This window comes from Cyprinodon tularosa, unplaced genomic scaffold (assembly GCF_016077235.1).
Source record: "Cyprinodon tularosa strain WSP-4 unplaced genomic scaffold, ASM1607723v1 ctg124, whole genome shotgun sequence".
Classification (NCBI taxonomy): domain Eukaryota; kingdom Metazoa; phylum Chordata; class Actinopteri; order Cyprinodontiformes; family Cyprinodontidae; genus Cyprinodon; species Cyprinodon tularosa.
Window position 1 is genome coordinate 3,259,638 of NW_024038048.1, and position 23,106 is coordinate 3,282,743.

Here is a 23,106-nt window from a genome sequence, read left to right on the forward strand (position 1 = left end):
AAACCACTAAATAATAATAAAAAATAAAGGAAAATAAGCCAGCTGTTTGTAAGCTACTTCTGGTCTTCTCATCTTACTGAGTTACATTTTTCTGTCTGAGTTTAAATAGCAATCATTCCGAAATCTCAGCAGAGCAGATTATTATCTGCTATTAAACAATGACAGTTTTTTAAAGCTTATGGTTCCTGATAAGAACTAACCAGTACTCACGGATACTTTTCTTTATTAAGTATCCTTTATGTGTCCTTTTGGTTGGTCCCATATTCAGGGATTGCCACAACAAGTCGTTCAGACTATTAATTAGTGTTGCGTCTATGCTATTTTTTGGCCCCGATACCGATACCACACCGATATTGTGTTTGAAATTTATGTCTGTGTATATGAAGAACTGCATACTACTTGGATGTAAAATAATTTCCATCTTGGTTTTGTCAGGCCGCTGCCTAACTTTGTGAAGCAGAAAAAAGACTAATACAAAGTGAATCCAGTAGTGAATCCTTTTTATTGCCTACCTGGAATGGGTGACAATAGTTGAATAAACTTTGGCTCTCAAAATGGTATTGGTGCCCTATTTGTTGGTACTCGCCGATACTGATATCACAATTTTAGTGCAGTATCTGGGCCCTGCCTGATACTGGTATCAGAATCGGTGCAAAACTACTAATAATACATAATAATTGAACGTTATTGTTCGCACAATAGAGAAATCTACCTCTGCATTTAACCTATCCCCTTGAGGAGCAGTGGGCTGCCATTGTGGGGTGCCTGGGGAGCAATCGAGGGTTACGGGTCTTGCTCAGAGACCCAGAGTGGCAGTGTGTGGGAGTGGATTTCAAACTCACAACCTCAGGATTCCAAGCTCTATACCCTAACCACTAGGCCGCCACTCCCCAAAGACTTGGCCAAATTTTTATAGTAGATGCCTTTCATGACACAACTGGAATTTGAACTCAGGTACTCCCACATTAAGAGCACAGATTTTAATCAGTTCACCATGGGGACTTTTTCTTTAACAGTATCCCCTTTCTTCTTGCCTTATTGCATAGTTGCACATTATTTTTAAAGGTTTTTAAAAATGCTGGCCAACCATAATACATTTAATGTAATAATATATTATAATCCACTTTATAATCCTCTTTCCTTCGTGGTTTATATAGTGCAAATAGTGTGATATCTTTATATTTGAATTAATTTTTTTAGAAAAATTCACCATGACAAAAGTCAAATCCATTCATGCTTTCGTTTTGTCTCTAATTTAATGATAACCAGTTCGATGCCTTTTTGCTCAGTTTCCTTTTGCATTTTTATTTTGATCTGCTTTATTATACCAGCTCCCCCAACTTTATATTGTTTGAACAAAGGCAAGCGGCCAAACCATAAATCTGAATGCGTGCTTTATAATAAATCTGACCTCAACTTCAGTGTTAGGGTTTGTTAAGACAGATCTCGGAGATACTACCTTTAATTAAAACTAGCTTTGTCGAGCAGAGAAAGCAATAGTTAGCCGTTTTATGCATTAAAGTTTGTTTGAGTTTGCGTGTTTACCTACTCCATGTTTTGCATCTACTTTATTGCCATAAATTGTGATGAAATCATAAAACAATTTTCACAAGCATAAGAAATTTACTTTATAGTTATATAAAGTTATATAAAGCTTATTACGATTGGAAGATAAGAGCCTGACAGTGCTAATTAAATACACTACAATGTTACGTTAATCACAGAACAGTTCAATTCAGTTTATTTATATAGAGCCACTCCACAGCACATGCGATCTCAGGTCACTTTACGGAGACAATTCAACCAGATCATACCGTCAGATTGGTTCAAAGTTTTCTATCTAAGGAAAAGCTGCTGAATGCATCGACTCATTAACTTGTGTGGATTGGAAACCCCTGACCGAACTGCAGACTCCTGGATTCCAGAACTGTTCCTGTCTGATCTGTATCCCTGACCTGAATCGGATTCCTGCATGCTCGCTGAGGTTTCTGCATCGGGGACAGTTTGGGTGGCTCTGCGCCATAGCTTGTTTGGTAATCCATTGACTGGAGCCTGCTTTCTTCGAATCCGATCCTTCCTTAATCCTATCCTTAACTTTAATGAATCCAATCTAAAATTCCACATTTCTTCACTCAGGAAACCCAAGGTAAAAATTTTCTAAGTGAGCTGTAATTGTTGGCTGCTGATTAAGTAACAGCTGAACCTCTAAGATTTAAAACAACTGTTGCCTCATCATAAGCTGTTTTAAAGTTTTGGACTTTACCTCAAAGTTTATTAATTGATCACAGATGAAAACTGGGAGTATGACTAGATAAATGCATGACAGGTCAACATACCCATGGTATCTCTAACTAACACAAAGCCATTTTTTTTAAGCTGTTCATACTGAAACATGCGCCAGATCCAAAACACAGCATAATTTAGAAAACAGATGGTGAAAGCATGGGCTTTTGAACAGCATCGTGTCTTTGTTGTTTTTTTATTCCTGCAAAGCGCCAATGACACATCCCTTGCTGCGTCTTCCAAGTCATACTGGCTGCACAGCGTGTCACTATATTCACTGGAAAGGACTAATCTAATGTTGTCTTTTGTAAATGATGAGGTAATCCTTTTAGCGTTTTCTTGCATAGGGGAACAAAAAAATTCATTTTTTTGTATTTGGACAGAAATGAAAGCTAAATAAGTCTCACGCCTGTCAGGGGAAAATAGAAGTGTAATCCTGGATGGTTTGAAAGTGTGCCGTTCTGTGGAATCACACCTTGCTTGAGGCATTGGAGTCACAGTTTCTGGCTTTTTAATTTGCAATATCATATCACAGACATCCTAAATCTGCTGATGCTCTCTCGCCACCAAATCCAGTCGGGACCGAAAAGAAATAATTTGATCAAGCTTAGATTTTCCTGAGCTAATTGGAAAGATCTGGAAACAATATAGAGTTAAGCAGTGCGGCTACCTGAACAAAAACAAACGCACCTGTTTATCGCAATCTAATATGTCACCTGTTTTTTTCAAAGCAGGTATGGCATTCAGTCACAGCACAATACTCTCCATAATTAGTCTCCGAAGAACAACAGCAGATGGAGGAAGTGATAGAGAATGAAGAAAAGACAAACTAGGCAGACAGGCGGACGGGGAGAGTTTACCCAAAATAAATTCAATGTGATGCCCCACTGACAAACACAAAAGGCTTTAGATTGCATGATTTGATGTGCGTAGTGTGCTGCGAGTGCAAATTTCACAGACAGTTTTGGGAATCCGTTTGCTCTTAGAACTTTTTCTCCTCCACTCGCTGATGAAGATAATAAATCTTAAGAATAAAACACCTCCTCTTTAATGACAGTAGTGGGGCTATGCTTTAAGGCACTGATGGATTTATCTTGATCTTGCTGCTGTTTTTACAATAAATGAGCGTATAAAATCCCCCAGGCTATACTTTTAGAAAAGTTATTAAAATTCAAAGAAGTTCAAGAAAAAGCTCAACAAAATAAAATTGTGGTTTCAGAGTGATTATTATAAAGCTAACCCAGGAAACGGAAGTAAAAATGTACAGAATTACTGCATTGTTTTTTCTGGGTCAGAGAGGTCAATCAGAGAAGCTTTTCTGAAACCATTATTTGATCTATTAAACAGAACCTTTTAAAAAATCAGTGTTTATTATTCAATAATAAGAACGAGACCATAAAAATAAGCAAAAACAAACAAACAAACAAACAAAATAAAAAAAAGACACAATGGCCTGTCTCAAATTTGTCAACATCTTGATGTTCATTGATGTTTGAGGAAAATATTCAATAATCTGACCATGAGACAGTGAAGGAGCTGAACCTGCCCCACCAGAACAGTTTTCTCCCCACATCAGCATAGCTAGTTAATTTACAGAAAACGACGGCAAAAAAAAGTTATTTACTACACCTGGTAATAAAATTCTGAAGGTGTGGGCCGCTTTTAAAGAACATAATGCCAACAGTCAGACATAGTGACAGAAGTGTGATGGTCTGGGTTTGCTGTGTTGCTTCAGGGTTTGTACTGTATGGTTTTCAGTGATTAATGGACCCATGAATTTCTCTCTCAGGCGGAAAGTCCTAAAGGAGAATGTCGGATCATTAGTTTATGACTTTGACTCCAAGCACATTTTCTTTTTTTTCCCCCAATTCCCCAAAGGATATAAACAGGCCCACATTTCAATGGCTTGAAAATACAAAAAAAAAAAAAAAAAAAAAAAAATAGCCATGTCTACATCATGACTCCATTTAGACCACAGTTATGTGTCTGGATCTAAAAAAAAAAGGCCATTCATGTCAAGTATAACAATTCTGTGAAGAATAAGTGATAGAATTCCACAACAATGATGTAAATAGACATTAGAAATAACAATACTACACGCACAACCAGTTATTACATTTACAGGATCATTTCCCTATTTCGTATTGGATCTATGTGAAAAGGAACGCTAAGCTATATAGGATAATATATTCACCTTGATGTGTAATTTTTTTAATTGTCTTCTACAAGTTAGTATCTTCTGATCACCCAGCTTTGAAGATATTTCACTTTTAAGCTATTTTATTCCTTTAATTTCTGTATTTTAAATTATTTGAATAATTTTCCTTTCTATCTGATCCACGATCGGTCTACTGCAGAGGTCACGGATTAGCGGACCGAGGTCTGGACCAACCTGCTGCCTAATCTGGACCCAACCTGATTTTAAAAATGTATTAATTATCACATGTTGTCCAACGACAGTGTATAACTTCACTTGCGCTGCTTTTCCTGTTTATATGGTAAAGCCGTATTCTAAACACAGCAGGCAAACCTGTGGCAAGCCGAGCGATGGTAAGAAGGAGAAGATGATGAGAAAAAGAGAACAGAGAAAGTGTGGACTGCTGGAAGAAGCTGCGGTGAATAAGTGAAGAAAATTTAAATGGTGCTCAAGGATAACCCTGTGCATTTTGAGTATGTTTGTCTCAACCTGCTGCTGTGAAGCAGGATTCTCCACCATGAACAGAATCAAAAATAAATATGGATCCAGGCTCAAAATGAGCACCTTGATATGTGCTTGAGAATGGCTTTGTCGCCATTCAAGCCCAGGTTTAAAGCCTTGCAGGGCAGCATAAAGCTCACTGTTCTCATTAAGCCAGAAAACCCCCCAAAACGGTTTAGGTTCAGGTGTTGTATAAAATATGTGAATCAGGAAATTGTCTATATACCACAATGAATGATTGTTCTCCACTTCAATAAACTCTCAAGATTTTTTTTATATATTTTTTTTCATTTAAAATTTCAATGTATAACATAGATGCATTAAAACTTGCTTTTTATTTCAGAGTTAAATTCTGTTTAAAATAACAGATCATAATAAAAAATCTCTCCAGACCTTTACTGGTTGATGATTTTCTGTATTCGAACCCAATTTTTACTGATTTGTAATTGGTTACCCCTGGTCTATTGGTTATCTTTCATAACACTCTCAGCATTTCTCAGGGTTCATTTCCCATTCAGGTATTAAGATTTAGGAGTTTTGGTGACTTGTGTTCTAAAAGATGCTCCCTAAATACAGAAAACACGTTTTCTGTTATGTGCAATTACAAAGACAAGATGAAGATCATTCTTTAATTTTCCTTTTCTTTTAATTCACAATAAAGCACTTTTGTTTGCCTTTTGCATTAATAATGCTAAATGAATAACTTGCATCACCTTCAACATAAAAGTTGAAGACTGGAGTAAAACACAATGTCTCATTCGATTAAATCTTTTCAGTTTAAGGAAAAGTAAAACCTTTAACCTACAGGATACTTTCAACATTTCATCTACCAGTATGGCTCAGATTAAGATATTATAAACTTATTCTTTTGCCAAATTTTCGGCCTTGCAAAATTCGTACTCACTGAACACCATCATCACAAAGATTAAACTTTTCTTGGCCAACTTTAAAGTTTTGGATTCTTTTGAGCTCAAAGGAATATAATACGTTTGGAAAATGCTTGAAAATCTGAAGTAGTGTGATCTGAAGTGGTAAAACCCCCTTTGTTCTGACATCTTTGGATAAAATCCAGTTCAACCATATGCTATCAGAATTACCTGATTAAAAAGCAGGGTCATCTTATTGTAAAATAATATTGCAACTTTTAATTAAACCCCTCATTCTTGCAATTATATTCAGAATAAATGACAGTTTTTACAAAGAGATAGTTTCCCTTGCATTACTTAGTTATTCAATGTCTTGTGATGGTCTAAGATTTACAATTCAGCTAAAATATATGGTAGACTGTGGTTTTAATGAGATATAAAAAAAGCATTTAATTAGTATGACTACTCTCCTGAGTGGCTGTCATAAAAAAGTTTTTTTCATTCTGCCACAGTGTGGGTCATGACCCAGTATTACCAAATGTGCAATTTTTTTTTATTATGACACAAAAACAGACTTTTTACATGTAAGGGTGCCGAACTTTAAAAACTTTAAAAAAGCAAATCAAATCTGTCATATATTTAACCTTCACACATGATAAATACATTTAGAAGCCTTTTATTACAAGACTTATCATATTGCTGTATAGAGGGTTTTAATCCCTACCCAGCTAACTTAATAGATCATCAAACTCACATTGAAATCTATGGTTGAAATAATGCCAACAAGCAGCTCTAATTTAATAATGCCCATCTTTGCCTTTTAAAGCCTTTATCAGTAGAGTCTTTATCAGCAGGGTCAGAGCTGGAGATTGTCCTCTATCTGCATGCAGAGAGATGCTGAAACCCTTCAGTGGACACATTTATATTCACAGCGATGTCTCAGTTTATACACCCCCTGTAAATACAACCATATGTTGCACCTGGTAAGCCCAGTAAAACAAAGCTCGTTAACAAGTTTGCAGTCGTCCCCTCACCCTCTTTTTCACTTTCTCACTGTTTTTTCACACATCTTTTGGGGATACAATGGATTTCTGCTCAAAGCAAACAGGGGAACATAAACTAACACAAACATGCAAGTCAGATTCCCAGATGTAAGGAAAAACAAATATGTCAAGTAAAGCAAAACCCACCATTGATTTTACCTTGACAAATGTTTTTTTGAGGAAAAGCCATTTAATGAATTGTTTGTTTTTCGAATTAAAAGCGATTTATCTGTCAACTGCTCCTTAAATAACTTCTCTATTACTTTTACTTAATTGGCTGCTTGTGCCCCCTGATTGTTGATTGCAATAGGGATACTTGTTTATGTGCTTTCTGTCTGACCAGCTTTTTTATTGTCTCACTACTTAAAATGTTTTTTATACTCTCATTGGTTAGATAAACACAGAGGGAGGGGCTAATCCAGGACGCCTCCTGTACGTTACTGCACTGACAACACCTTTCATGGTGTGTGGATGGTTTTCACAGGAATTTGCTAATTATGGTTATTTAATTTATTACAGTCTACATTTATTTTTTTTTAATATGTCATTCATACCGAAACCAAAAAGGATGCAATGCCCAAACTTACCAAATGCAAATAAAATGGCTGCATCCCACCAGCTCAACCATAAAATCTTGACATTTTAAAACTACCGGTAAGGTAGTTTGTCTGCTGTTTAGATTTCTTTCCTTTATTAAGAAAGTTCTGTCTGTTGTTGCACCTGATCTGAATCAATTATGTAAACTCATCCCCTACTTCAGGTGTTTTCCAGCTCTAAAAGCAGCAGTTATCAAACCAGTGTTAAAAAAAACAACAATCTGGATTAATCATAAACCAATAATTTTGGACATTGGGAACGCCCATGTTTTATTAGGGGTGTAAATCACACCCATCATGGCAATTCAAATCAGAATCAATTTCCTGACCCAACGATTCGATTATTTTCAATACTCAAGAATACACCACGATTCAATTCACTTCGATTAATTGGTTCATTTTTTATTTTATTTTTTTACCTTACAGGCTAGACAATGTTTCAAATTTGAAATAAATCAATGAAAGCTGTAATATCGTTGTGCATTTTATTTGAGAAACAACAGCAAATAACAGAAGTAGCAAAGTTATACTCCACCTAGGCCTATGAAAACCTGATTGACTGATAAATAATAATGTCTCTTCTCTTTGTCTGTCTCTTCTCTTTGAGTTGTTAGGAATTTTCAGATGCTTGGATAGGCTTGAAAGGCTGGAGGAGGATTGCTTTGCTGATGTGCACCTTGCTGGAACAAAGAACACCCCTGCTGTGAGCCTGCCATGTTAAGTTGCTAAATGCTGGAGAAAACTCAAGCTTTCCAAACAGAGATGAGCGGAGGTATAGGTCGGGCAAATGTCAGCAAAACATTTGTTTTGTTAGTTATTTTTGATCATTTTTAAATGTTTACTGTTGAGTAAAGATAAGCTGACAAGAGGAAATGCATGGTACAGTCTACTAACTTTGCTGAGCTGTTGTTTATAAAGTTAGAACAAGCTTTAGTTCACTATAGGTTTAAAGTCATTGATGGGTCTGCCAGAAAAAAAATAAAAATCAGAAACAACAGCAGCTGATCCAAAATACTGCTGCTTGTGTTCTCACCAAGACTAGAAAAATAGAGCACATCATCCTGGTTTTAAAATGCTTACACTGGTTATCTGTAGCTCACAGAAGTGTTTTTTTTTTTTAAACTTGGCCCTGGAGGCCCAATACCCTGCATGTTTTAGATGTTTTGTCTGCTTCAACATGACTGATTCAGATGATTGCAGTCCAGCAAAGCCTGTTAATCTACTATCAATTGATATCAGCTGTGGGAAATCTGGAAAACATCCAAGACATGCAGAGGAGGCTGCCTCAAGGACCAGGATTGGGAAAAAAATGGCTCAGATAATAGGCTTTAAAATATTTCAATTAGTTGTTGAATTTCTAAATGGTTTAGCACCACAATATAAATAAAGAGTTACTATCATTTTATCAACCTTCATAAATAATCTTCTGGTTTCAGTCTAGTTTATATCCCCTGGACCAGAACCGAACATTGAAAAGCACCTTCCAGAGTTATGCACATTTAATCTGCAAAAAAAAAATTAAATCCCAGAAAACTGCAACAGCCAAAATAGAAAATTTCATCTCCCTATGATTATCAATTCGATCTGGTTGATGATTTTTATGATTGTATTTGATGATTCTGTGGTTTTGGTGATTTTCTGTGTTTTTGCTTCACATTTGTTCTCATGTTTTTATGATGTAAAGCGGTTTGAATTGCCTTGCTGCGGAAAGTTCTATGCAAATACTTTACCCTTTTAAATCTGAAAATGTGGAAGAAAATGCTGTACTGAAATTAAATAAAAAATTTTGTTTTTTTACCTACACAAAAAAACAATACACTGAAATTAAATAAAAACTTTAGTTTTTTTACCTACTCAAAAAAAACAATATACTCAGGGAATGGAGTGAATTAAAAGCAAAAGGGAAGAACATTCTCTTATATAATGACCCGTTGAGAGTCTTCCTGAACAAATCATGAGCAGGTAGAGATGGAAATGATCTTCATAAATTCTGACTAAATTAGGTCTTTGCTAAGAATTATGGGTAAACATTGGATGCTTTTGATGAGCCAAGCTGGTAGTTTGTTGCTATAATGTGGAGAAAAGGGATAAAATAAAAGTGTGAAAACTTTTTAAAGGCTTTTTTAGAATCACAAATATAACCAAAGTTTAAATAGTTGAATAAAGTTGCAAAAAGCCCTGCAAATAAAAGATGCTTCAACAAATATCTACTGTACAAACAAAGCAACAGTGGGACAGAATAAAATATAGATTTCTGTTTTTGAAACAACCAGTTTTTGCAAGAGCATCAACATCCTCTTACTTTTTGTGACCACTCCTTCCAGCCTGATAATGTTGGGGTGATCAAACTGGCCCATGATTGATGCCTCGCGCAGGAAGTCCCGCCGCTGACGCTCTACATAACCGCCTTTTAGAGTCTTTATTGCTACTGCAATCTCCTTTTTCCCAGGCGTTCTCAAACGGCCGCTGCACACCTCACCAAATTCCCCTGCAAGACAAAACACACACACACAATCTAGTTTCCAGCATTGCAATGGTGATTACACTGAATTATTTGCCTGAACTTTAATCTAAATCCAGGCTTTGAGGCTATTTCAATGTTTCCTATGAATATAAATTTAAGACAGTATACATTTTACAGCTGATTGAAAAGCTTCAATCAGCCACAAAATGCATTTATTTATACAATTTTGATTTCATTGATGTCTTTCTGCTTTTTTCTCCAAAAAACAATAAGCACATAATACACATGAATATAACGATATAAATCCTCAACACAAAATTCTGCTATAGCTTATTATGACACAGATTTTACCTCCTTTACTGTTTCTATTTCTTTTATTGATTATTCCCTTTACCGTTTATCGATTCTCTATGAATGAATTGTTCTAGATATATTTTTTATGCCAGCTGGAAAGTATATCGACACAATTGGGATCAATTAAATCAGCACTATAAATAAATAAAGTAATTCAATGTTTGTCATTTTAAGAGTGCATGTGATCGGCATTTGCGGCACTCCTTTGAAAACTTTCAGTGGAAACCCTCCTTAAACCCTAAATAAGTCATTGTCGGTTTGGTCAGCTTTAAAGAGAAATTGCACTTGCATATTTAAACATTGTAAAAGAACAAAGGCATGAATATTCTTGACAAAATTCCCCCCATGAGCCTGTAGCAAAGCCTGCCACCTGGGGGCAGTGTTGCAGTTTCCAGCTTATCTCCAGTATCATAACTTCTTTTATCAGTTAAACTTCATTACATGTGTTTTCTCACATGTATTATAGAAAAATAACACCTTTTTTGGCTCCCTAAATCAATTGAAGATTTAAAATCCCTTCAGTGTGAAGAAAGGACTGTGGAATAAAATACAAGACACTGTGTGTGATTTATACATAGGAGGTTCATTGTACTCATATCAGTAAGAGAGCTGATCATCTTCTATAAACATTGTTGTCATTGCAGATGTGAAAGGACCCTTTTCTGCCCACGTAGAAAATGTTATTCAGAAACATCCCATCTGTGCTTCTACCTGATCCGATCACCCTCTCAATGCGGATCCTGGACGGGTCGATTTCTTTAGTGAATTCATGGATAGCCTGTGAGGGGTCTTCATACGTGTCTGGGTCCACATATGTCTTTGTTCCTGGAAAAGGAACTATTTGGGGGAAAAAAATGTGTTAACACATTTTCTATATCAGCCTGTTTTCACAAAACTATGGAATTACAGTAATCAAACAACAGAAACAATGATTTAGTCACACTTGAGACACAAGTTTCAGATTGAAAAAGACACATTTAACCATTGGTATTGATCACAAACAGTGTGGGATCGAGCTACAGTACATGGTTCGATATCCTCTCCCCTTCAGAGCGTAGGTCTTTTTGCTGAAAATCAGCAGGGCAGCACCCTGAGAGCTGAGCCAGTCATTTAACTTGGCACAAGTTTTTGTCTCTGTTTCAATCAACCATCCGCCCTGCTAAAGCGTCCTTGAACAAGCAGGTTCGTTGCTGCTGTTCTGCCTTTGACCCTGACCTCCCGGAGGAGGGAGGCCATTGAAAAGAGTAGTTGTTTTCCATTTGGGATCAATACAGGATCAACACACCCAAAACAACAACCCGGCGGAGTAAAAGAGGTAAAATCCCTGCAGCTCCTAACAAAGCATCATCATCGACGGTATTTCTTCCTAAAATTAGGTTGAAAATTTGGTTTTTTCCTTTGCCGTTTTTTATACCGTCCTTGCTCTCTGACCCAAATCTTAAAATACTCCTCATTTCTCTTTGTTCTGTTCTAAAGTGACTTTCAACCCAATTGCCCTTTTTTTTTTTTTTTTCTGTATCCTTGTCTTTTCCTATCCTCACTTTGCAAACATTTCTACCCTAGGTTTTCACTTTGTGCATAAAGTATATTGTAAAAAGCATTCATGCACCTAGAACTTTTCCTATTTGGTTACTTTACATCCTCAAAAATGTATGTGCGTTTTTTAGATTTTGTCAAACAGACCCAGAATAAGTTTAGCACAATTCTAGAGCCGCAGTTGGTATTATTCAAAGTAGTTTATAAACTGAGGCTGCTTTATATGGCACTGTAGAACGTAATGATACAAGATTCTCAGACTTTTTCATAGAAATTATGAGTGTGGTTTACACAAATGTTTCACCTTCTATTTCTCTTTTCTATCTTATCACAGCTGCAGCTGCAGGTGTTTTAGGGCAGATCTACTGAATATCTTCCTTGGCCATCTATCTACCAAGTTCTGCTGGAATTTTCTAATTAGCGGTTCATTTGTTTCAGCTGTGTTTTAAGCAGGAACACATCTAAAACAAGAAGCCTAACCTGAGGTTCATACCACCTGTTTCCATTAAATGGCCATTATTAGCAGTTATCAATTCCATAAAATGGCTCCAGGCTCCCGTTATTTTTCAAAGCATGTCTGTGCCTATTGGCGAACACTCTGACCAATTGTTTTTTTAAATTACGCATTAAATCGGTAAATGGACCATATAGTGACGCATGAAAGTATAATATTATACCCTCAAATTATTTTAAAACGTACTTTTATCGAACAACAGCAGCAGAAGAGAACCTTTAATTTTCAATGAAGCGCTCCATTGAAAGCTGCTGCTGCAGTGCATGCTACTCTTCAATAGTTGTTGCCATCTTCCTTGTTGGGCTTTCTCCGTCGTGTACTGTAGGTTTGTCGTCACGCCCTCAAAACCCCGCCCACTTTGCAACTAAAAAATTCAAAACACACCTCTGCATTGTGATTGGCCCGCCAGTTGTAGGGCCAGGGGCATTGACCGAGGCTAGACCAACTCGCAGGCAAAAATGATTTGGGCGGTTGGGGCTAGTTTACTAGACTACTTCTTTATACTTTTTATCTACTTTATTTACAGCCTACTTTCTTTTAAAAAGCCGCATTTTAAAGCTTTACTACAAGTAAAATCATGTTTCAGTTACAATGATATAATGTGGTGTTTAAAAGCAACTCAGTTGACAAGATGCAAGACTTTTTTGGGAGGGTTTTTTTTATATGAGCGACATGCCGATCATCTTTTGTTTTTACAATAGAGGAAGAACTACCAAGATTATGTTCAGATTAAACATAAACAGAATAATTATATGGGTAAAAACGGAATTGCCTTAGGGATAGGATTAGAATTCATTCGGTGATAACCTACTGAGAGGTAGACTGTTAGGTAGGAGGCACAGTCTGAAGGCATTCTATGGGACTGATAACCGTTAATAACAGCCATTTATTGGGATAACATCCGAAATGGCTGCTTCATACAGACCACATTTCCGATTTTTTTCTCTCTCCATTATAATAAGCAGATGAGCCAACTATTCTGGTCAAATAATTGAAATTTATTGATCTCACATTGGAGAAATGAACCTACGCATTTAACCCATCCCCTTGGGCAGCAGTGAGCTGCCATGGTGGGGTACCCGGGGAGCAATCAAGGTTTAAGGGTCCTGCTCAGAGACGCAGACCACCACTCGCTCCAGTTTGGTGGTGCTGCGGCATGACAGAGAATGGTCACTTAAAGCTGTCATGAACCAGGCCAGGGCTCTCTATTACAACTGGGCCAGTGGGAATTGCAGTATTAACTAGAAGGACTTCTATTTGTGACGGAGAGGAAAATACCAATAGAGTGTCTGTGTGGTCCTCCTTCACTGTGTATGCTACATTGTTTTAATGAAAAAATCGTAAGTCCAATAACCGAATATGTTTGTTTGGGAGACAAGTCATTGATGTCTTGTTGACAGATTCTCCCACCTTAGCTGTGAATATCAGCAGGTTCTCCAGAGTTGCCATCAAGGCGGATTCTCTGAATGTTGTTATTTTTGCCTGAGTTCTCAGTTAAGATAGACAACCAGGTCATGGTAAGTTTGTTGTTTTGCCATCCTCCATTCCCAGATAATGACAAACTGGCTTGTTTTCTTCTTATTGACTAATAAAGCTAGTTATGGGTTATCAGAGTATAGCTAAATGAATAGAAATGAACACAAAACTTTGAAGATGTTTGTTTGTTTAAAGGTAAATTATTTTGGCTTTACTTTACTTTAATAGATGAAAGCTGAGGAGGAGGTGAAATCAAAGATTAACCAGAACAGTAATAAATAAAAAGTTAAAACATTTTCTGCATCATTAGAAACTAAATTCATCTTTGCTCAAGCTCCACATGATCTCATTGTGAACTCTTTCCTACATGAGCTGAGCTTACCATGCACAGGAACAGATCCACATGGGAAGTGATCCATCCAGCATGCACATTGAATGCAAAGAAAAGAGCAGGTGGCTAGCTACTAAATGTGACTCACTGAAGGCCTCTCAGCTTTTTTGCTCCCTGTTTACTGGCAGACTGCGGCGGCAGACCAAGGAAGCAAAATCCTCACTAGGCAGATGTCTTTTCATAGCTTCTTACCAAGAGATGAACCATTCAAACTAAAAAAAGCATGTGGTAGGCAAACTGATTTACCATGTCCATTCTGATAGTCAGTCCTTCTTTTGTCCTCTGAGGTCATCTTCGCCTTGAAATACCACTGACACCTGGAAAACAGACAATAAAGAGGGACTAAGAAAACTATGGTTATGTGTTCGATTAGAAAAGAGTTGGCTCATCTATTAGAAGTAGACAAACTACCTTTGCACACTTTGGGCACTTGCATTGGCAAACCTTGAATAAAATCTTTATATCCGGGGTCGGGGTGGGTGGGTGGGGTTATGGTACTCTCGTACCAAACAAAAACCTCTTTGGTCACAAGTGGAGCATTATACATCATAGACATTCGTGGATGAAAGTCAAAGATAGATTGGGTTGGTATTCTTTGGTGTCTCTGCATAAAGTCTGGAATTAAAACAAACCCCTCGGCCTCTAAATTACAGCCGACTTAACGCAAACACAGGCTTTATACAACACAAGCTGTTAATCTGACTTTGACTCTGCCTCTTCCAAGAATGACTGCATTAAAAAAAACATTTTAACACCGGCCCATCTCTCTGTGGAATATATTGCCACAGAATATGAGATTTATAAAAAAAATCATGTCTTTAAAATTAAATCTTAAGAAATCTGTAATTAACTAGAAAAAGCTGTTTCGGAGAAACATCAAAGTGGGAATGCTTTTGCTGAATGAAAAAAGCTGAAATTACCTGAAGAACATATGAAAATGTGATAGGAAGTCATCAGAAACTTCAAACTGCAGAAAACAATTGAATCATCTGAAGATTTTGTAGGGTAGAATCATTTGGCAGTAAAATGGCAGAAACAAACTCATCTTAAAAGCTGCACAGCCAAACCATACATGATATCAAAAAATGTCTTGAATGTGGGCACTAGAAGGGTCTTAATATAATGTCTCCCAAGTTTCTAGAAAAATTTATAAAGAAATTTTGAAGTGGGGTTTACCTACTTTCCAGAAACATGTCAGGCGTGTTATGAATTAGCAGCAAACAGAAAAGCTTAATTCCTGTCCAGAAACAGAGCAGAATGAAGCCAAAGTTCACAACATAGGCTGAAAAGTATGAAATTAGCTGAAGTAGAAAAGAAATTACAAAGAAAAACTTTAATCTTATCTGGTTGAAGAAAAAATTAGTAGCTTAAGGATGGGAAGTAAAATGTTGAGGACGATGGTATTGAATAATAATTAACATTTTGAAATCATATGTGGAAATGTCAAGACTTGGCCAAACAATTGGAAAATTATTTAAAATGTGTCGGTTGATCAGCATAAAGAAAACAGTGTCATCCTTAGAGGATTGAAAATCTACAAACCTATATGCAAGACTGACCATGAGAAGCAGAGGAAGGACAGAGAGAGAAGCTTATAGAAAGAGAGCAAATACCACTTAAGGAGCTGAATTTATAAAAAAAAAATGTAACCTGCATGTTACGAGCCGCTGTGGTGATGAAAGCACCGTTGGCAGGCTTAGGCTGCATGTTACGAGGTTAGCAGATGCTTTATTACAGTGTAAATCTTAGAGCCTTATTAAGAAATGTAAACTGAGGTGTGTGGTCAACAGGCCTTGGTAGTGTAATTTGAAGAAATTGGTTGACTTTGGGTCATAGCTACAAGCCATACTGCACAATGAATGAGTGTGCGTAAGGAAGAGGCTTTTATTTTGTAGGGTCCCTTTAGTCTTATTTTGAAAGTCTATCATGGATGTGTTGAAGGGGGAAGGGTCATGCCCAGCAGTGATATAGAATCCATTTCTAAATATGAAATCACTGGTTTTCCATGTTATTGGGTGAATAGATGCTGTATTAGAGCATAAATGGGAGACTTTTATTGTGAAATTTGCTCTGGGGTATGTTGTGAAAAGGTCCCTAGAGTCTAATAGAATCAAGCTGGTAGAGTTTGGGTCATAATGCTGAGCCATTTGCATCAATTAATAGGAGAGTATAACATGGAGGCTTTTATTTTGTAGGGTCACTGGAGTCTTATTTTGAAAGTCTAGCAGGGTTGTGTGTTGAGAAAAGGATCAGACCCAGCAATGATACTTGATGACTTCCAATCGTTAAATCACTCTTTCCCCCTGTTATTAGGGCAGTAGATGAAGTGGCAATGGGAGGCTTTTATTTTGAAATTTGCTGTGGGGTGTGTTTTGAAAAGCCCCCTAGAGTCTAATTTTTAAAAAGTGGTTGAGTTTGGGTTATAATGTTCAGCCATATGCTGGGAAAAAAATATGAGTTTAATGTAGGGGCTTTTATTTTGTAGGGTCCCCGGCATCTTATTTTGAAAGTCTATCAGGGTTGGGTGTAAAGGGAAGGGACATGGCCAGTAGTCATATTGTATCCATTTCCAAATGTTAAATCAGTGTTGTCTCCCTCCATTAGATTAAAATGTGCTGTTTAAAGTGGTGGAGGTAAAATCCTTTGAAGCACGGTTACCTTGACAATAGGGTTGGGAATTGAAAAGATTTTCACGATTCCGATTCCCTTTTCGATTCTATGAAATGATTCTATTCTTTATCGATTCTTTTTTCGATTCCAATTTGGGGGAAAAAGGAGAACAAACAGTTTGATTATCAGCATCAACTTTGTTTACTTAACTATTGCACAATCTTACAAACTCAACAAGATCAAGATGTCCACAGGAAATGTGAAACTGGAGTAACATCTGTGTTTAAATGAAAAATAAATATACAAGAACAAACTTAATAACCAACAATGTCTAATAACAAATGATGGGATAATAACCTATTTTAAATAACAAAAAATACTAATTAGAAAAGAGTAGTAGGGAAAATTAACAGTTATTTTGCAGAAAGATGAGCATATCTGCTTTTTCTGGAAGGATACAGGATCTTTCAGGGCTTAAGGTGTCTCCAGCCGTGGAGAACACCCTCTCAGATGGGGTGGAGGAAGCCTGCACACAGAGGTAGTTTTCAGCCAGTCAGATAGCAAGGGCAGCGTATCTTGCTTGTTCCACCACCACAGTGTGGCGCTATCCCTGCAGGGGATGGAGGGCAAGCTTTTATAGAGCTGGATTTCCTGATCTACCCTCTGGGCTAAGGAAAGACGGGGCTTTGATTCACAAAGTGACCGTAGCTCGTTGTCTTCCTCCTCGAATAGTTCTTCCAACTTGCGTAACTTGCGTAACTTGCGTAACTTGCGTAACTTACGTAAAAAACGTGACGTAAGTCGTGCTCCCCAGAGCCGGCGCTCTAGGCTCTGGTGCTGCGGGAATCGAAAAAAGAATCGTTCAGTGAGCTGCCAAACGATGCCATGGAATCGGAAAATACGGAACCGGTTCTTAACAGGAACCGGTTTTCGATTCCCATCCCTACTTGACAACGTTAACTTGAGCCTTTCAGTGACAGAGAGACATGCGCATCACTTTCGTTCCTTTCCTCTCAGGCTTTTTTGAATGGGAATAGCAGCTCCGAACAAACGAGTGCTGAAGACAAACCGTAAATGGTATCCAAAAAATTCTTTCAGTCTAAGCGAGAGCTATCCTTTGTCTCCAATTGGGATAACGTTCATGGCTGTAGCTCATTCATAACCTTAATGGGAAGGAGAAATAAAAAGGTTTGTCACACCTGCTGGTAGAGCTGAGCTGTCAAAAGCAAAACTTTCCCTCCAAACAAACGAGAGTTGAGCCAAAACCGTAAAAGGTATTCAAAAGATTCTTTCACTGTTGGCGTCAGCCATCCTTCGGCTTCGACTGTGCCAACTTTTATGTTTCTACTAATAACTATTTGGCCACGGTGACGATTTAAAAATTTGCATTTTCTGAGTTTGAGGATTTTTCTCAGAATCAGCGTTTTCCTATGCCCGAACAAGTCAGCTAAACAGCTAAACCATAAATGATATTGAAGAAATTCCTTCAATGTGAGTGCTAGAAGGTTCTGAAGATGTTGTATGCCAAGTTTAATGTTAGTACATCAAATAGTTAATAAATGGGAGCGATACGAAAATATGTATTGTTTTGGATTTTGTCTGTGATTTTTGGAAAATCTCTCATTGGATTTCTATTGGGGAAGTGTGGACTTCTTCATGGTCTGGGCCAAACTGTCGGAAAACCGTAAATGCCACACAAATGAGGGTTATATTTCCTGAATCCTGACAAAAATCCCTACGTTTTGATGTATAATTTATTTCAATTGAGTTAAAAATGAGGGACTGAGAAAAATTTGTTCGGAAAAACCAGAACAGCTCAAAAGCTAGAGCACGCACTCTAGCAGTTGAAGAATTCCATCCATAGACTTCCATTATAATTCTGAAAATCTTAAAATTTTCTTTTAAAGTTTGAAGCTTCACTGAAGCAAAACTGTAAAAGTTAGCAAAAAGCCGAGTTAAAAAGTAATAGCAGAAAGACACAGAAACATTTTAAAAGTTGAATGGTGTTTCTAGCTGAAAGTATGCTGAAGTAGTTAAAGGTCAAAGACGATGAAGCTTTAGCTGAAGTTTGCTGAAATCTAAGAATTCTACATGAATTTCAATGGGACAAAAAAATCGCAGAAAAAGTTGAATATCGCGAAAACTACAAAAAATATCTTTACCAAAAGACATAGCAGAATTCTCCTGAACAAGCTGAACGTTTTGATACCAAAATTGTTGAAATCGGTTGAAAACTGCGGGACTAGTTAGAGTCAGAAATATTTTAAGTGAACAACAATAAGTGGGAATGCATATGCATAAGCATTCCCACTTGATAAGGAAATTCTGTTTCTTTAAATAGGGACATCATAGGGCATGTTTTTGCTTTTCTTTGGTTTGTTTTGATTGTCTTTTTTAATAATGTTGTTTCTAGTGTTAATTTGTTGTGTGTAATGATTGTGATCCAAAATTCTTGAGAAAGTAGTTGCCAAACAAGTTTGCGATCACTTCCACCATAATGAACTTTTTGTAGAGTTTCAGTCTGGCTTTAGAGCTCATCATAGCACTGAAACAGCTCTGGTGAAAGTCACTAATGATATTCTCATGGCCTCAGATAATGGACTTGTATCTGTGCTCGTCCTGTTGGATCTTAGTGCTGCATTTGATACAGTTGACCATAATATTCTTTTAGAAAGACTTGAATATTTTGTTGGAATTAAAGGAACAGCACTAGACTGGTTTAAATCTTATCTATCTGATCGAATTCATTTTGTTCATGTTAATGATAGATCTTCAACACGCTCAAAGGTTACCTGTGGAGTACCACAGGGATCAGTGCTAGGACCAATTCTCTTTACTTTATACATGCTCCCAATTGGTAGAATTATTAGACAGCATGGGATTAATTTCCACTGTTATGCTGATGATACCCAGCTATATCTGTCTATAAATCCAGATGAAGCTAACCCATTACATAGATTACAGGCATGTCTTGAAGACATAAAAACCTGGATGACTCTTAATTTTCTGCTTCTGAATGCAGACAAAACAGAAGTTATAGTCTTTGGACCAGAGTCTCTGAAAAAGAAACTGATTAGCCAGTCACTTCATTTGGATGGGATTAAACTGATTTCAGATAATAAAGTAAAAAATCTTGGTGTTATTTTTGATCAGGACCTGTCATTTAAATCCCATATCAAAGAGGTTTCTAGAATTTCCTTCTTTCATCTGAGGAACATTGCAAAAATTAGAAATATCCTGTCCAGGGGTGATGCTGAGAAACTAGTCCATGCATTTGTTACTTCAAGGCTGGACTATTGTAATTCTTTACTATCAGGAAGTCCACAAACTGTAGTTAAAAGCCTTCAGCTGATCCAAAATGCTGCAGCCAGAGTTCTAATGAAAATGAAAAAGAGAGATCATATCTCTCCTATCCTGGCTTCTCTTCATTGGCTTCCTGTTAAATCAAGAATAGAATTTAAAATCTTCCTTCTCACATATAAAGCCTTAAATGGCCAAGCTCCATCTTATATCAGAGATCTGATTGTTCCTTATGTTCCTAACAGAGCACTTCGCTCTCAATCTGCAGGTTTACGAGTGGTTCCTAGAATTTCTAAAAGTAGAATGGGAGGCAGATCTTTTAGTTATCAGGCTCCTCTCCTGTGGAACCAACTACCAGTTTTAGTCCGTGAGGCAGACACCCTGTCTACTTTTAAGGCTAGGCTTAAAACTTTCATTTTTGATAAAGCTTATAGTTAGGGTGGCTCAGGTTATCCTGAGCTATCTCTATAGTTATGCTGCTATAGGCTTAGACTTTTGGAGGACATAGGGACCCCCATTTCATCATTCTGCTTCATTCTCTCTCTGTTCTCCTATTCTGCAGAATCTGTTAGTTCAATCTCTAACCTTCTGCTCTCTCTGCTTTTCCTCAGAGTAGCTTTGCCTCGTCTGTTCCTGTTTGGCTGTGACGTCATCCTGGAAAAAAACATCAGCTGTGCTGCTTCTATCAACACCCTTGTTAATAGATGTTGGAGATCGGCCTGTTTTCCAGTGTGGTCCTGTTTCTCTGACCGTGACTGAGTGGATGTGCTCTCTTCGTCCTCTGGCATGGGAGCTGCCTTGGAGCTCGTCTGCCTGGCTGTGTGTTTCCTGGACGGGGCCGCCTTTTACAGCTGCTTTTTGTATCTCTGCTTCTGTCTCCTTGAACCCCAGTCGGCCTCGGCAGATGGCCGCTCACACTGAGCCTGGTTCTGCTGGAGGTTTCTTCCTGTTAAAAGGGAGTTTTTCCTCTCCACTGTCGCTACAAGCATGCTTAGTGTGGGGGATTGTATTTGAGTCAATGAGTCAATGCAATCAACTGGTTTTCCTTAGATAGAAAACTTTGTATCAATTTGACTGTATGATCTGGTTGAACTGTAAAGTGCCTTGAGATGACATGTGTTGTGAATTTGGCGCTATATAAATAAACTGAATTGAATTGAATTGATAATTTTTGTTGAAGATGGAACCTAGGAAAAGGATTCTCTACTCTCGTAGGGACTAATGGGGATCCTTAAATAAATAAATACACACATCACTTCAGACATCCTTTTAATAAGCAGGAAAAGCAGACAAATCTGCATTTGCCCCTTGTTTTGCTTCTTCATTAAAACCACTAAAATATCAGCCTGGGAGATGCTTGAAGATAGGGAAGGTCAAAAGGAATAATGTCTTTGTTCTTTTTAAGCCGTTATTACTGTTCCTAACAACGATGAGGGGACCTCCTTAGACAATAAGTTATTTTGGATCATATGAAAAAGCATATCCAGTTTAATGATGACCTCCTGTTTTTTCGTGTATCAACAGACAGTAAGGAGAGTTAGGGTGCTGGATGGATGATTTGTGGATGAATGGATTGATGGAGGGATGGATGGATGACAGAGGGATAGGTGGACGGAAGTTAAGGGGACAGACAAAAGATGGACAAAGATATATTGACTGATAGAAGACAACCAGGTGTATCATTGGAGGGATGGTTGAATGGATGGTCACACTAATGAAAAGAATAAACAAATAAATAATGGATAAATGGAAAGATAGATTACAAATTAAAAGATAGTTACAGCTTTTTGATGGGATGCATACTGGTTTGGATGCTATTTCCATAAACTGTCATTCCTCACACAAGTACTAGACCAAATTTAATATCTAATTATCTAAGTTCCAGACTTGACCAGGATTGTCTATCACCATTCGTTTGCCTAAATTCTAATCCTGTGTCAGAAAGCAGAATAAAAGTATGCATCTTAAGAATTATGATGAAAACCAATTGTTTTCCTTTTTTCTTTGCAGTACAGTGAAATTCACACATCCAAATGTAAAGGTGTAGGCTGGAGGTTGCACTAACAAGCTGACACCAAAATGTGTTACTTTAACAGAGGAAGTGAAGTTGAGAAAAAACAAAGAGTACAGCTGATATGAACCAATAGGTAAAAGTAACTAGGGCATCATTATCGCACCTCAACTGCAATTAAGATATATATTCACAAAAACACGCTGCTGTACAATATATTTACATCGCACCCTTCCTAATTAAAACTCATCTCCAGACATGAGTACACTAGAAGCAAAGCCTGCTGCATAACGACTTTCAACTTCATCTTGAAACACAAGTAAAAGGTAAAAATGAAAATGAACAAAGCACACTTTCAACGAACCTAAGGGGATACAAAACAAACATCCCGACACCTGTTAAACACACACACATACATGCGATCTCCTTACATGGAGGAATAATTATAAAGACAGCCGTGTTTTCAGAGTACATACTGAAAATACTGTATGGAACCATAAAACAAATGAAAGTTTGAAGTTTTTTTTATGAGCTCTGAGAGATTAAGACAGAGACAGCAGCAAACATAAGGCTGCTGCCAAGAAGTGTCTTGAAAATGACATTAGATGGCTGCATCTGTAAAAGACACGATTTCAGTCTCGCTCTGAAATTAAAATTGAAGGAAACACAAAGCAGTCTTCATGAGTCATGTCCATAGAGAGGTGCTAGAATGTATGACAGCAGTGTAAGTCAAAGCTGAAATGCTGTCTATATAAAAGTTTGAATAGTCCATTGAGTGTTGCAGCAGGAAACTGTAAAAGCAAGCTTACCTTAGGCGATAGAGTGGCTTTAAAGCTTGTAAACAGTTTGAATTGTTCACAGCTTATTTTTTTATTCATTCTTTGCCTTTTTATTCTTTTTTTCCCTTTTTTACTACTTTCTTTCTTTTACTTTTTTATGTTTGTATATATTTATATATATATAT

General features: G+C 37.2%; 1 protein-coding gene across 1 annotated transcript in view; it reads right to left on the minus strand.

Annotated features, from left to right (window-relative positions):
- Positions 1-23,106, minus strand: part of LOC119777498 (ephrin type-A receptor 6-like) — a 262,220-nt gene that overhangs the window by 16,865 nt on the left and 222,249 nt on the right. The window contains exons 9-11 of the mRNA XM_038276401.1: positions 14,468-14,538; positions 11,016-11,141; positions 9,789-9,974 (exon numbers count right to left, since the gene is read on the minus strand). Coding sequence (XP_038132329.1) covers positions 9,789-9,974; positions 11,016-11,141; positions 14,468-14,538 — 383 coding nt within the window. The remainder of the gene's footprint in view (positions 1-9,788; positions 9,975-11,015; positions 11,142-14,467; positions 14,539-23,106) is intronic.